Here is a 16115-nt window from a genome sequence, read left to right as displayed (position 1 = left end):
AAGTTGATCCCGGCCTCTCCGCGGTAATGAGTCTGGTTTAGCCAAATCCCTTATTTGTGAGGCCGCTGCAGAACGGGAGGGTGTATTTCCTTAATAGGAAACCAAAAAGTAAAATTGTTTGTGCAAGGAATCTTCTAAATCTAGTGTAACCAGAACGCTAGCAAAAAAACCGGCCAAGTGCGAGTCAGACTCGTGCACTTAGATATTTAAGGGATATACAACAAACGTGTTTTGCTGTTTTTATAGATAACTAGCTTATGCTCGCGACTTCGTCCGCGTGGACTACAAAATTTCAAAACCCTATTTCACCCCCTTAGGAGTTGAATTTTCAAAAATCCTTTCTTAGCGGATGCCTACGTCATAATAGCTATCTGCATGCCAAATTTCAGCCCGATCCGTCCAGTAGTTTGAGCTGTGCGTTGATAGATCAGTCAGTCAGTCAGTCAGTCAGTCAGTCATTCAGTCAGTCAGTCAATCACCTTTCCCTTTTTTATATATAGATGTAACGGAACTATTCCTGCGCGAGTCCGACTCGCCCTTGGCTGGTTTTTTTGTCATTCGTGGCGACCTACGCAAGCTTATGTATTCAAAGACATACATATATGTAAGGAATTTGTGCTGGAAAGCTCTTCATTAGAATATACAATGAACCAAAAGCTTAATCTGCTGTAATCCGCTGAAACAGCTCGAATCTGTATGATTTAATTACACAAATCCAAAAACACACTCGACGCACGTTTCGCCGACACCGGAGCATCCTCAGGAGATGTTGACCTTACAATGTACAATGTTTTGTACATTGTAAGGTCCTCCTGAGGACTATACGTTAGATTCCTTAAATCATGAAAAACTTGAGACAAGACAAAAAGACAAGATTGTATAGGCATCTTCTAGGCAAGCGCGCTCCATCTTAGGCTGCATCATCACTTGCCACCAGGTCTGATTGCAGCCAAGCGCTGGTCTATAAATTAAAAAAAAAAGTTTCACTTCCACTAGATTATAACATGGGGTTATTCAAGGGGCGGACCAACAAATTCCTAAAAGGCCGCCAACGCATCGGCGGCTCCTCTGGTGCTGCAAATGTTCATGGGCGGCGGTAATCACTTAACATCAGGTGACCCGCCTGCTCGTTTGCTCGCTATATCTATTTAAAGAAAAAACTTCTTCGCTAAAACCCAACCCTCCAAAAGCGTCCGGTGTCTGGATGACTTTAGTTGTTATAATCCGCACTTAATGCTCTCACTGTCAAACGCACACTCGCGATGTGTCTCTACAAGTCTACAATGACGTATGTTGCCAGATATTAAAAAATATCTTACACCAGCTGATGCCCGCGACTTCGTCCGCGTGGAATTAGGTTATCAAAAATCCCGTGGGAACTTTTTGATTTTCCGGGATAAAAAGTGACACTCTCCAGGTCTTTATCTTTACCCATGGAAAAATCACGTCAATCCGTTGCACCGTTGCGACGTGATTGCAGGATAAACCAACAAACCAATAAACCAACAAACAAACACACCTTCGCATTTATAATAAGGGTACTAAAAGGGTACTAAGTACTGATTCATTAGTAATAATTTATTTTTGACATAGTCATTGTCCCAAGTCTTTACTTTTTCATTAACAATAATACATAGAAGCACTAGATCTTTTCTAGTCACTAACTACACGATTCTGTAATAACAGAGCAATAAAATCTGTTAATAGGTCATTTTTAACCGACTTCAAAAAAAGGAGGAGGTTCTCAATTCGTCGGAATCTTTTTTTTTTTAAAACACAGTTATGACGTATATTATTATGTTTGCGCGTGGAAGTTTGAAAATAATAAATTGTGCTGATACAAATAGACTTTAATTTCGGAATTACAATATAATAAAAAAGGCAAAACAGTGACAACAGTAACAGTGGTTCAAATCGTAATTCGGTATACTTATATCTCGTCTTGACGTTTTTGAAAAGATTGACAGCTTGCGAATTACGTGGACCAATCATAATTAGCCCACGGCCGTGATGTGTTTCGTTTCACGCCGAAACAATTATTTTTTACCATAAAAAGTGACTCTTCCATTACAATTTATGTCCAAAATTACGTACAAAAGATTTACAATTTTATTACATAGAAAATAAGATAAACTTTTGCTGAGCACAATTCAATCAAAGATCCTGACTATCCCCTATTTGGGAAAATTTATTTGTCAGGCATTACATCACTTTCCAGATGTTACTCCCCATGAGTTAAAGCCATTCAAATATCGACTGTATGGTTAAAATATAAGGTTGACTTTTGTTTGTTTATTCAAATGGTAAGAAAGTAGAGATAAAGCCATTGAAATATCAACTATAAAACTGAGTCATAAGGTTGATTTTTGTTTGTTTAGTTTAAATGCTAGTATAGTAAAGATGAGATTTAGTGTGAACTTATGTTTGTGACGTCATAAGCCGATTGCCGTTGAGTTGTACATTTCGAAAAGCTCTTCACTGCAAATGGTTTTAGTATTTACCTACTTTTTGGGGTTCCGTACCCAAAAAGTGCTAAAAGCTAACGGGACCTTATCCGCTGTCCGTCCGTCTGTCTGGTCTAATAGTGGTAATAGGTAAAGACTTGAAATTTTTACATACAGAATGAGTATTTTTGTCGCTATGACATACAGTGCGACAAGGCTATCTTGGCGCGTGGCAAAAATCGGAACTAACGTTACCGTCAAGTGTCCCTTTTGTTCTTGTTTGAATATTCTAAGCCTTTGTTCTCCAACAGCGCCCCCCTGTCAATGTCATTCAAGTGCCAAGAGAGACTTGTCGCACAGTAATAAATATTTCAAAATGGCCGCCATGAAAATTTATGTAGTTTATTATCAGTTTAGGATAAAATTAAGACACTTTTCAAAAAAGGGTAAAATACCCTAGTGTTTTTAATTCTTAATTTGTTTATTTTGGTATTGGTTATTTCATGTGTTGTCTGCAATAAAGTTTTTTATCTATCTATCTATCTATCTATCTATGTTATTGATAATATTATGGATAGATGTTATTGATTGTAAATTTTCACATTTTACCATGATAATTATGATAATGTACTAGAACAATTTGCACACTAAGTTATTAGTTGAATGTGTTAGAACAAAATAGATTTAAGCCCAAATTGTACCACATTGTAGCAAATAAACACTATTTCTATTTCTATTTTATTTCTATCTATCTATCTACAGCGCCTTAAAACGATTTTTTTTAGTTTAAACCGTAGACGGAGTAAAAAATCTAGACAAAGGAACGTTTGCTTTCTCATTCACACTAAAAAAGAGCACAGATAAAGTTACCAATGTGATAAACAGAGACGCAGCTAACCTACTTTTTGTCCCTTATCGTGTAACCGATTGTTTTCAAGGAATACAACTTTAGCTGCAAAACAAACTTTGAGAATTCGTTCATCATGGCATCATTGTATTTCTCATACCCTATTAATAACTTGACTTGACTTGACTTGACTTGTTTTCACATAAAAAAACGTTTCATACAAATATTGTTGAGCGGTTTATACAATATATAGACTACTAAACAATAGTAATTGTCGTGTTATTCATCGTTACGTCGTGCTATCGCTATCTCACACGCGATTACACAGTACCTACTTTAGTCTAGCTTTTTAATCAGTCTACGGTTTAAACACTCCCAAAATATTTTCCATGAGAAATAATTACAGCATACCGAAGCTACGAGGGTCTTATCGAATATCGACCCCTCACGTCGGGAATTTCACTTAGAGAGCCCCGATTAGCCACACTCGCGCACAGCTGACGAGGGGCCGGGGTTTGGTTCCGTGTCGGAATTTAGATTAGTTTTATAGACTTTTGTTCCGCGTGATGTGATGTTTTTAACTATAGGTTTTCTTGACAGACACGACGGACAGACAGACGGAAAACAAAGTGATTCTATAAGGGATTTTTAGAGTTCCGTACAACTTTGTTGTCTGTCTGTCTGTCTGTCTGTCAAGAAACCCACAGGGTACTTCCCGTTGACCTAGAATCATGAAATTTGGCAGGTAGGTAGATCTTAGAGCTGACATTCGGGGAAAAATCTGAAAAGCGTGAATTTGTGGTTATATTACACAAAAATTAAATTGTGGTCATGAACTAATAATAAGTATTTTCAATTTTGGAAGAAGATAACTATATCAAGTGGGGTATCATATGAAAGGTCTTCACCTGTGCATTCTAAAACAGATTTTTATTTATTTTTCATCATCACTTTTGATCATAGTTTTTGAATTATCGTGCAAAATGTCGAAAAAATACGACTGTAGTACGGAACCCTCGTTGTGCGAGCCTGACTCGCAGTTGTCCAGTTTTTTCCTTTTGAGGCACGGAACCCTAAAAACACTGCGCTTAGCCTCATTGCGTGTTATCTACAGCTCATAGGCTCCTCCTATGTTGCAGCCATCCTCCCGTACCGCGAGGAGGCCAGCCCTCAGACGCGGGAGTTCCTCGCGAGGGTGGTGGACGTTCTGTTGGACTACGTGCAGAAGGTCAACGACAGGAATGAAAAGGTCAGCTTTTTTTAATTTATAGACTACTTACTGATGCCCGCGACTTTGTCCGCGTGGAGTTAGGTCTCTCCAAGTCTATACCCATGCAACAAATCACGTCAATCCGTTGCACCGTTGCGCCGTGATTGAAGGACAAACCAACAAACAATCTGACTACTCATAAGTACTTGTTTACATAAAAGTTTACATGAATAAAACATTCTATTCTATTATATTCTAACAAACACACTTTCGCATTTATAATAAGGGACAATAGTACCGCAAATTGCTATTGCGCTGGAACCCTGTCTCATTAAGATCGAAATGACTTCATTTTGACGGCAGTTGAAATAAAACTATACCATCAGCTCGAAACTTCAGTCTAATGGTGACGTCACTAAGATGGCGGTCACGCGCATTAGCAATTTGCGGGACTTATAGCGCTTGGCTGCAATCAGAACTGGTAGCAGTTTAGCTTCATAGTGAGCGCGCTCTACACAAACGTACAGTCATCATCATCATCATCATCATCATCATGATCAACCCATCACCGCGCCGGCGGCGTGAGCTCCGCACATGACAGATAGAGCACGGGTCTCCTCTCAGGTTTGGCCATAGTCTACCACGCTGGCCATGTGCGGATTGGTAGACTTCACACACCTTTGAGAACATTATGGAGAACTCTCAGACATGCAGATTTCCTCACGATGTTTTCCTTCACCGTTAAAGCAAGTGATATTTAATACTTAAAACGCACATAACTCCGAATAAGTATACCTATATGAGTTAGTATTTCTATAGTTGACCCTTTTCTTCCAGATCCTGGAGTTCAAGATGCCGGAAGAGATGCAGAGGCAACTGGACCTCTCTCTGCCAGAAGACCCCCTGCCACTGAAGCAGCTTCTCGAAGACTGCAAGATCACCCTCAAGCATCAAGTCAAGACTGGTGAGTACTCCATCATCCTTAGATCCTGGAACTCCAGATGCTGTAAGAGAGAGGTAGATGGACCTGGACCTGACTCTGCCACGCTGAAGCCTCCCACCAGACCAGACCAGCGCAGCGGGGTGATTCGCTAACATGGAAATGATAGCCACCGAACTCAATTGACATTGGTTCACTGTACGTTGCTGCTTTATTGAATCATATTAAAATAATTTTTCATAGAAAACCTTCAATGGATTAAAAATAAATGTCAAAAGAGCTCAGTGACTATCATTCAGTTTTATACTCTGAGTTAGCGAATCAGTAGGCATATTTAGAAATTATGGCCTGCCGGTAATCGAACCCGGGAACTGTCTAAAATAAAAGCGGGCTAACCTGAAAGGGGTGTGGCAGTTTTTATTAAACCCGTCCCATTTGGTTTGTACACAGCATCGTACCGGAACGCTTTTAATCGCTTGGCGGCGCCGGCTTTGCCGGTAGGGTTGTAACTAAACAGGGGAAGGACGATGAGGTGTGCATTCTCAGCGACTCCAGGTCATCACTGGACTTGCTGAGAAACCACAGGTCATTTCATCCCCTGGCCTTTGCAATAAGGAAGCAAATAGCAAACCTCCGCCAACAAGGCAAGGAAGTACGATTGTACTGGATCAAAGCTCACGTGGGCGTCGAGGGCAACGAACGCGCTGACGAGCTGGCCAAACAGGCAGCTCTCCACAAAAAAAGCAAAGCGGATTACGACGCCTGCCCCGTTTCGTATGTAAAGAGACAAATCAGACAAGCTACCCTCGACGTCTGGCAGAAGAGATATAGTGAAGGTGACACCGCCAACACAACAAAAGCTTTTCTGCCAGACGTCAGGAACGCCTACAAAATCATACGGACTTTAAAACTGGACTCGACCACTACACAAGTTCTATCGGGACACGGTGGATTCGCATACTACTTGCACAAATTCAAGTGCAAGGCGAGTCCATCGTGCCAGTGCGATCCAGAGGTGAATGAAGATATACTTCATTTGCTGCTGGATTGCCCGAGATTCGCAAAAATACGCTTCGAAACCGAAATAATTTTAGACGACAAAATTACACTAGGAACAATAAATAAATTTTTGGAGAATAAAGACAAAAGAGATATATTTTTATAATTTTGTAAATACATAGCAGAAAAAATAATAAGACAAAACAAATAATCAAGTTAATTATATATGTGCTAAAAAACATATATAAAATAAAAATACAAATAATGAATATAAACAAAATAAATATACTTATAAATTAGCCACAATAATGTTATTGTGGCCAGTACCTTAACAAATATATAAAATAAAATATCACAATAATTATATATGTACCTTCTTTTTTTTTTACAAGCAAAGGCTCTTTACTTCATGTTATAATAACATGAAGTAAAAAGACCAACAAAAGAAATAATATATAAAATAAATATAAAATATTAAATAATAAATATATAAATAACAGAATAATAAATGAAATAAAATCTAAGATTTTATTTCATTTAAAAACAATAAAAAACGTAATACAAAAGACTCTGATTACCACGTCAGAGGCTAATAGAGCAATCTATGATTAAAAAAAAAAAAAAAAAAAAAACTAAACACGGCCGAAGCCTCCCACCAGATCTGCCCAGAAATTCTAAATATATAAAAGAAAAAGGTGACTGACTGACTGACTGATTTATCAACGCACAGCTCAAACTACTGGACGGATCGGGCTGAAATTTGGCATGCAGATAGCTATTATGACATCCGCTAAGAAAGGATTTTTGAAAATTCAACCCCAAAGGGGGTGAAATAGGGGTTTGAAATTTGTGCAGTCCACGCGGATGAAGTTGCGAGCATAAGCTAGTTAAAATTATTAAGTTCCAAACCCCTGCCGGGAATCGAACCCGAGACCTCCCACTAACAAGCCCTTACCACTGCGCCAGGGAGGTCGTCCAAATACATACGACAGGATAGCGACTGCTACCCGCAGTTACCCCTCGATAGGGATACAGTGAGGAGAATCAAGTGTAAATAATAGCTAAGATCATTCCGTCACATTTGAACACATAATTGAATTGTTTGAGGAGGGTACACACACACAGACACACAATGATACACTTTTGTATTGGAGTGTGCTTGGGGCTTTAATGTTCCATGAACTTTTGTATGGATTTTATAGATGGTTCACTCATTCAAAAATTGTCAGTTTAAATTAGATACATAATTGTCCAAAACTCCTCAGTGTTCAAAGACCAAAGTTTTCGAACAGCGCGTGTTGCCAGTGATGACATATGGATCCGAGACATGGTCGCTAACTATGGGCCTCATAAGAAAGCTCAGAGTCACTCAGCGGGCGATGGAGAGAGCTATGTGCGGAGTTTCTCTACGTGATCACATCAGACATGAGGAGATCCGTAGAATACAATTTCGAATTTGATCAGTTAGGTACTAAGAACAGCTGTTTTAAGATTCCTTTTTTTAAGTTCAGATTAAAAATGGAAAATTGTAGTGTCTAAATACGGGCTCCAGTAAAGGGTGCCATTGTGGCATCACGTGCTCAGCGGAGCATGTTCTAATCGCTCACAGGCGCAGCTATACGGGCTTGTGATTTCCAAGAAGCTATGTGTTAGTACATTGCATTGTTTTTTTAATCAATTTCTACCACCGTACCGCAAGACACCGGGCGAGTTTCCACCCCTATGTCGTCAACATTGCATCTTCGCGTACGAAACGCTTTGCGTCATCATTCCTTATACGCATGGCTAGGGTCTGGAATACTCTTCCTAGATCTGTGTTTCCTGTCAATTATAATCCGGGTATCTTTAAAACAAGAGTGAATAGGCACCTTCTAGGCAAACGCGTCCCATCTTAGGCCACATCATCACTTCCCATCAGGTGTGATCGTGGTCAAGCGTGCGCCTATAACGAATAAATTTGATGAAAACGAGGACGAAATTTTCAGATAATGTAGCTAAATAGCCAATCCAAATAATCACAGATCCCGAAAAATAAAGTTAGGTATCAAAAATATCCACCATGGGTAGTGTACCCACTCGTAGTTAGCTACCTATCTACTAGAAAAAGGATTTGAGATTTTTAAAGTTCACAGATTAAAAACGGAAAATTGCAGTGTCTAAATAAAGGGCCCCAGTAAAAGGGCGCCATTGTGGCGTTACGTGCTCAACAGAGCATGTTCTAAATTCTAATCGCTCGCAGCTATACGCGCTTGTGATTTTCATGCAAGAGTCAAAATTGTATTAATTGTATTAAAATAAATAAATGCCATCACGCATTGAGTTGCTGCCGTTGCTCGGGGAGGTTTCCGCGTCACCACGCCCTGAACGATATCGTCCCAAGGGCCCTCATATCAGCCAATGTGCCCTGTGTTCTCGAGCCACCAGGTCTGAGCCGCACAGACGGCAAGCGTCCAGATGGCTTGACGCTCGTGCCATGGCAAAACGGCAAATGTCTGCTGTGGGACGCGACGTGCACTAGCACCCTCGCGCAAAGCCATCTGGACCGGACGTCGCTGGAGGCCTGCGCCGCTGCAGAGTCGGCTGCCGCGAAGAAACGGGCTAAATATGGCCCTCTTCTGGGGAAATACCTCTTTGTTCCACTGGCGGAAGCGAAGGGTTTCGTGCGTGACATCGGCCGTCGTCTAAGGGAAAGAGGTTGCGATTCGGGAAAATGGGTCAACATAGCCAAGATGGTAGGTACGTACCTTCAAGCGTTTTATTTGGTTACTAAACTAGGTGGTAGTAACCAAATAAAACGCTGAATACCTAGACCTACTTACCAAAACAAAAATATACGTTCTTGTCTACAACATAATTATGTTTTGATTTGAAGGTCTCCATTTGACTAAAGTTTACAGATTAAAAATGGAAAATTGCAGTGTCTATCAATAGGTACAGAAAGGGCCCCAGTGAAAGGGGCCATTGTAGCATCACGTGCTCAGCGGAGCACGCTCTAATCGCTCGCAGCTATATGGGCTTGTGATTTCCCATTGTCAGAGGAAAAAGGTTTTTCATCTGTTTTGTGTCTTTCAAAGTTTGTCTGTTGAACTATTAATCCCGATTTTGAATACTACTTGAGTGAGATGTTTGGTGGATTTGAAAGGTTTTGGGTTTGATTTTCGGTTGAGAGTAAAATTTTGAATTATCAAAATAAAACAGATTTTTATTTATTTTTATGAGTCATACTTTTAGATTTATCGTGCAAAATGTCGAAAAAATGCGACTGTACCTACTACGGAACCCTCGGTGCGCGAGCCTGACTCGCACTTGGCCGGTTTTTAAAAACCTAAATCCACGCGGGCGAAGTCGCGGGGCACCAGCTAGTTATAAAAAAACCTGCTTAAAAATTCCTACCAATCTCAAGATTTCCCTAAAACTAATTAATCTAAAGTTGTTTTTTAAAGATTACCGCACACTCCGCCCCGGGCCTTTAAATAGAAACAATAAAACCGTAATCCGTGTTATAAAGCCGCCCGCGCGCGCGCCCTGCTGCACAGCGACAGTGTGGCGAGGGCCTAATATCACGCAAATCATTGGATTACCTACCGCACCGCATGCAGTGACCATAAACTCTACATATTTGGAGATCAATATTGTAGTTCATTTGGAAGATCACTTAAGTACATGATTCACGTGCTGGCAAATCGATCCTGTCCTAATTTAAGTAGTTATAGATAGTTTACTAACAAATAGGTTTAAGTTTCGTGTACTTATGTACTATAAACATACCAGAAGTGAAGTTAAATATTAACCACGACACACAGCGGTTTATCGAGAGTTTTGCCTTTCATAATAACCTTACTGCAATAACCTTACTGCAAACTTGATTAGGGCACAATTGCTATTGAAACCACTCAATCAGAAATGCGACCTAAACACCAAAGAGAATATAATCACTACGTTTTACTAAACACTAAAGCGTTTAATAGTCGAATGAGTCTGTGGTTGAACACGGACTGCCTTAAGAATCATCAAATACTCGCTTTTATACCAATCGATTCAAGATGGTGATGTAACACATCACGTGACGTCTGTCAGAGATAATTAATTATTATAAGTGCGCTAACAGTACTAACACCAGATCCTTTGGTTGGTCGAATTAAAAACATTTTTTTTTATAATACTTACTCCCTACTTACTTTTTTCCCAAATTTATACGCATCCTACACTAAGCCACCCCGGGCTATAGGGCTTGAATTACCATAGTTTGATGGATCAGCCCTTCGAGCGCAGGCTATGGATTGATTTTATGGACTCCATCCATTGTGGGATGGGATCCGATGGGCTCTTCCATTGTAGTGCGAGATAAGAGCATTTTTAAAGATTTCGCTAGACTAGCAGATGCCTGCAGACTTTGCTCGCTTATTCATTAGCAAAAGCCAATAAATTAGTATTTCTTTTTACGTACTAACTACAGAAAACACTTGATAGAGTTTGTAGTTTGAGATTTGAAGTTTATGCAAAATTATCAGGTACTTATTTCTATATTTTGATGATTAGGTAATTAGGGCCATGGGAGATAAGTAGGAACAGCACGTGGCAGAAAATAATGTCCACATCGGCATTTAGATTGACATTTGGGCTTTGTAGAGCGTTATTTCTGACCTATATGACGTTTTGTCGGTCTCAACGAAAGAGACAATGCTCTACAAATCCGCTGTCTCCTTCTAAAGGTCGATGTACATTATTTTCTGCCGCGTACTGAAGAGCGTATTAGAAGCTTATGTGACATCAGGACGTTTGTGCACTCATCCGTATTCGTATCCGTGATTCTTAGTGGTCGTCATATTAAATACTTACGTACCTACATTCGATTCGTATTTTTTGACGGACCCGTGAAATCACGGATGAGTGCACAAACGCCCTTGGATAGAAGAAATACGCATCGAATTGAGAGCATTTTCCTTTTCTTCATTAATCGATTTTAAATGAAGTCCTCATGTAAAATCGATTTAATTGATCAATGTTAGGCATAATAATTAAACGCAGAAAATCGTTTAATAAAACCACAGAGTGAATAAAACCGTTGTAAAGTTTTTTTTTTTTTTAAATGGGCACCACAAGGAAACCAAACAAATACGCTACTTGACACTTTTTTTAAGTTGGTCTTAAATGGTTAATATTTGTCCTATTAAACACTATATTTTTTTGCGCCCTAAAAACCGTAAAACTTTAATTTAAAAAAATATTTTTCTTAGACAGGTGAAAACACTGTCGGCCATGTTTGGCCGATAGATTATCTGTGCTCTGACGTCATGCATTTGTAAACAACAGCATAACCTCCCAAAGTTTAATAAACATGACTTCTATACTAGTTTACATGAAAAATATAGTAATTATCGTTATTGTATCATCCGAGAACGTAAAAAACGCATCGATAAAGACCACAGGAAAGTTGTGGATTAGAGTGCCCAGTGAAATAAATATACGTAACACGCAAAGACTTGCTATAAGGTACGGACAGACGTGCTCATTACTAGCACGAAAGCATGCTTTTATTGAGCAAGTGCTCATTAGTAGCACGTGTGTCATGTAATGAGCATGCTTATTTCGAGCATGCTCAAAAATCAACCGACGTTTGATTTTCGAGCATGCTACCTGAGGCGCGGGTAGAAGGGGGCGTGCTCCGAGCGCGTCTGAACAGGGTTTGCTTATTAGCATGTACTCAGTACAACATACAACATTTAACTCTACAGTTTATTTAAGCATGCTTATTGCTGGCAAATGTGAACAGTTGCATGAGCATGCTAACATTAAGCTAGCATAAAAGCACGCTTTTTTTGAGCACGTCTGTCCGTACCTTAAAGGGATCCTATATGACTAACGACTTCAACCCAAATTTATTTTTGCAAAGATCACTTTGTTGTAAGTCTTACTTAATAACTTAATCAATTTATAAAGAGAAAACGATATTTTTTTACGTTTACTATGAGTTTTTAGAAATATATAAAAACTAGCTTATGCTCGTGACTTCGCCCGCGTGGACTTCATAAATTTCAAACCTCCATTTAACCCACTCAGGGGTGGAATTTCAAAAAATCCTTTCCTAGTGGACACCTTCTCTTTACCTACAAAGAACACACTCACCAAATTTCATGTATCTAGGACCCGCTGTTTAGATGTTTAGGCTGTGCGTTGATATATAAGTTAGTCAGGACTCTAAATTTTATATATATGGATACTACGTTAGTCCCCGCGTGACATAGGAATGACATTTCTTTGTTTACATATTTAATGACGTCACATCATGGCTTTCAAATAAAAATAAAAATTGTATTTTTTTAAATTGGATTTATATATCCATCCTGCGTTTTTAATAATTGTTATTGATATATTTCGTTGTCTTAAGCAAAATACTATAATAAATAATGATTTATTGGACGAAATTAGATATGAGTCAAGTAGCCCATTGTACCAAAGAGGTCCTTCGGATCAAGAAAAACCTTAGAAAAACCATTTATTATGCCTCTGAGGAAACCACAATGGCGCTTGATTGCTGTCCGTTGTCACTTTGACAGACGCGTGGCGCGAAATTGTAACCCAACCCTGCACTGCACTGCATACACTGTACCTTGGATGAACAGTCTACTTGAATGTACTGATCAAAAGGATCGCCATTTTGTATCGTTATGAAATAAATGAGTGTTGGGAAATTATATTTTATTAAATATTTTCTTCTTTTCCGAGTAGATAGTATTACAGCCGAGTTCACGAGGGTTATTTTTATTTTTAGGGTTCCGTACCTCAAAAGGAAAAACGGAACCCTTATAGGATCACTTTGTCGTCTGTCTGTCTGGTCAAGAAACCTACAGGGTACTTCCCGTTGACCTAGAATCATGAAATTTGGCAGGTAGGTAGATCTTATAGCTGACATTTGGGGAAAAATCTGAAAACCGTGAATTTAGGGTTAGATCACACAAAAAAAATTAAATTGTGGTCATGAACTAATTAGTATTTTCAACTTTCGAAGTGAGTGACTATATCAAGTGGGGTATCATATGAAAGGTCTTCACCTGTAAATTCTAAAACAGATTTTTATTTATTTTTATGGATCATAGTTTTTGAATTATCGTGCAAAATGTCGAAAAAATATGACTGTAGTACGGAACCCTCATTGCGCGAGCCTGACTCGCACTTGGACGGTTTTTTTGTAAACCAAATTAAATACCTAAAAAGTAATTTTTCATAGTATTAGGTACATTGAATTGATAAATACTATGAATGAAGATTATTTTTCCAACAATAAGAACTTATAGCTAGTAATATTTCCATAAATAAAAAGCTTATCACTCGATATAAAACTATATTTCAAAAACTTAAAATTATCTTTTTCGGATGCGTTTACCACGTTACTACAAAATCAACTTTATATACTTAGAAACAGAGTTCAATATCTATCAATAAAGTCGGTAATAATGTTTTTGACAGCTATCTACCCGGGGAAGTCCCTCGAGAGGCTCGTGGCGAGAGATAAGTGGGCTTGAAGAGATGTTGAATGGACTTTAGGGGGTGCTTTTTTCCTGTTTTTGTCATAGATATCGACAATATGCGGGTCGTTTTGTGATGTTATCTGGGAAAATGTCGTGTGGCTTAAATGGTTTGATAGAGTTTTTTTCACTCTTTATGACTGTAAGAATTAATCATTTTCGATTCTAAGTATATACTTATCAATGCTTTTATATTATTCAAACTCAAACTCAAATTATTTATTCAGAATGGGTAAAATTTTACGCTTCCTCATTGTCTTGTTTGTTCTAAAATTTTAATTTGTAAGATGATAGTGGTGATAATTAATACGTAGGTACTTAAAACTAAAGCTACGAGGGTTCCAAACGCGCCCAGGTCTGAGAAGAGCCCACAACAAACTCAGCCGGGTATTCTTTTTATTAGGTATCACCACTTTACAAAATCACTTAAACTTATTAGAACTAACACAAAACTGTTAAGCAACTCATTTCCAAGCTTTCTTATCATTCAAATAATCCTTACATACTTACATTGTAATAGGATTTTTCACTTAGTTTACGTTTTATGAAAACTACAATTAATAGAAATAGAGAATACAAATAAAGGTTGTAAATTTGTGTAAAACGGAGTCGCGAGCATAAGCTAGTCTACACATAAACATAAATTTATTTACTTATAGCTTTACTAAAAGATTGGACCTTGAAAAAAAATTAACAAGTGGCAGACAAAAATTCGTAGTACGTGCATCAGTGACAAACATGCGAACATACACGTACCATATCTACTACGATTTTTTGGCTGCCACTCGTTGAGTTTTTAATTTTTTTAAATTTTTAATCGACGTCAGGTCCAATCTTTTAGTAAACGGGTTGTAACTTTAAAATTACTTTTTTGGGTTTTAAAGAATGTTGCCAAGCTAACAATAAAAAGCAAACAATACACAAATTCCTACACCGACCCTCCATTCAAGTCAGTCATACCAAATAAACAATCATTCAAGCCATCCTGGAGGGTCGGCTGCCCTCTAAAATGTAGATTAATTCGGAATTACTGCACCTGACTGGGCGAGGCAAATGAATAGCGACCCCATCTGGCCGTAGTGAGGGGCTTATTATTAAATTCCTACGAATTAATATTATTTTTTGTGTGCACTGACTCCAGAGGTTTTTATGATGCATTGGGTATGTTTAAAATGGACGTTGCATTTTAGGGTTAAATGCATCGATATAAATGACAAGATATCGTCAAAATATTTCACGGTTTGGGAACCAAATAAATCAGCGCCACCTCTCTACCCGTGTGAAATCCAGACGTCACTGAGGTTGCATTGGTGCTAAAGCACCACTGAGTCGGTGCCACTTTGTTTGTTCAATAACCCTGTCCATACGAAGTACTATATAAGGCAATGGTTAAATGTTTTTAATTTCTGCAAATTATAACGTGTAAAATTTGATTCCTCACGACTCACGAGGCATTTTAACTTTTTGTGTCAAATTTCATCGATTTTAGTCCTTATATTAAAGGTGAACCTTACTATTCACATGACAGTGACACATAAAGTTGTAATGGCGAGTGAGAACTCATTATGTACTGACTATGTCTAAACCTACTAATAATATTATAAATGTGAAAGTGTGGATGTTTGGATGTTTGTTACTCAATCATGCAAAAACGGCTGAACGGATTTGGATGAAATTTGGAATGGAGATAGATTATTCCCTGGATTAACACATAGGCTACTTTTTATTCCGGAAAATTTAAGAGTTCCCGCGGGATTTTGATAAATGTAAATCCACGCGGACGAAGTCGCGGCTATCAGCTAGTAAGTATGTAAAAGGAAAAGATGCTGACTGACTGACCTATCAACGCACAACTCGAAATACTGGATAGATCGAACCCGCCGTATGTCTTAACCACTGGACTATCAGCACCATTTTACGTCAAAAATTCCACTTTGGTCTAAACTAAGATGAAAAACATTTGATCTAACGAAAAACAAACGTACCTATTGCAAGTTTTCCCGGGTATCATGTCAACGATAGGGCTATATCCGGGTTATAATGGCGCGGTGTACCCGGGCGTGGTATTGCATCCGGGGAAACTGGTTGACCGGATGATTTTGTTGTTTGTATCTCGACAATGTTATTTAATACCTGTACTAGACCCGCG

At 38.6% G+C, this 16115-nt stretch overlaps 1 protein-coding gene across 2 annotated transcripts in view; it reads left to right on the top strand.

Annotated features, from left to right (window-relative positions):
• Positions 1–16115, top strand: part of Gad1 (glutamate decarboxylase) — a 48499-nt gene that overhangs the window by 8191 nt on the left and 24193 nt on the right. For both annotated transcript variants that reach the window (XM_034982476.2, XM_034982474.2), the window contains 2 exons: positions 4431–4540; positions 5339–5465. In XM_034982476.2, the coding sequence (XP_034838367.1) occupies positions 4431–4540; positions 5339–5465 (237 nt within the window). The remainder of the gene's footprint in view (positions 1–4430; positions 4541–5338; positions 5466–16115) is intronic.

The sequence above is a fragment of the Maniola hyperantus genome, chromosome 27 (assembly GCF_902806685.2).
Source record: "Maniola hyperantus chromosome 27, iAphHyp1.2, whole genome shotgun sequence".
NCBI classification, from domain to species: domain Eukaryota; kingdom Metazoa; phylum Arthropoda; class Insecta; order Lepidoptera; family Nymphalidae; genus Maniola; species Maniola hyperantus.
Note: the sequence above shows the minus strand (reverse complement) of the source record. Positions and strands in the feature narration are given on the sequence as shown.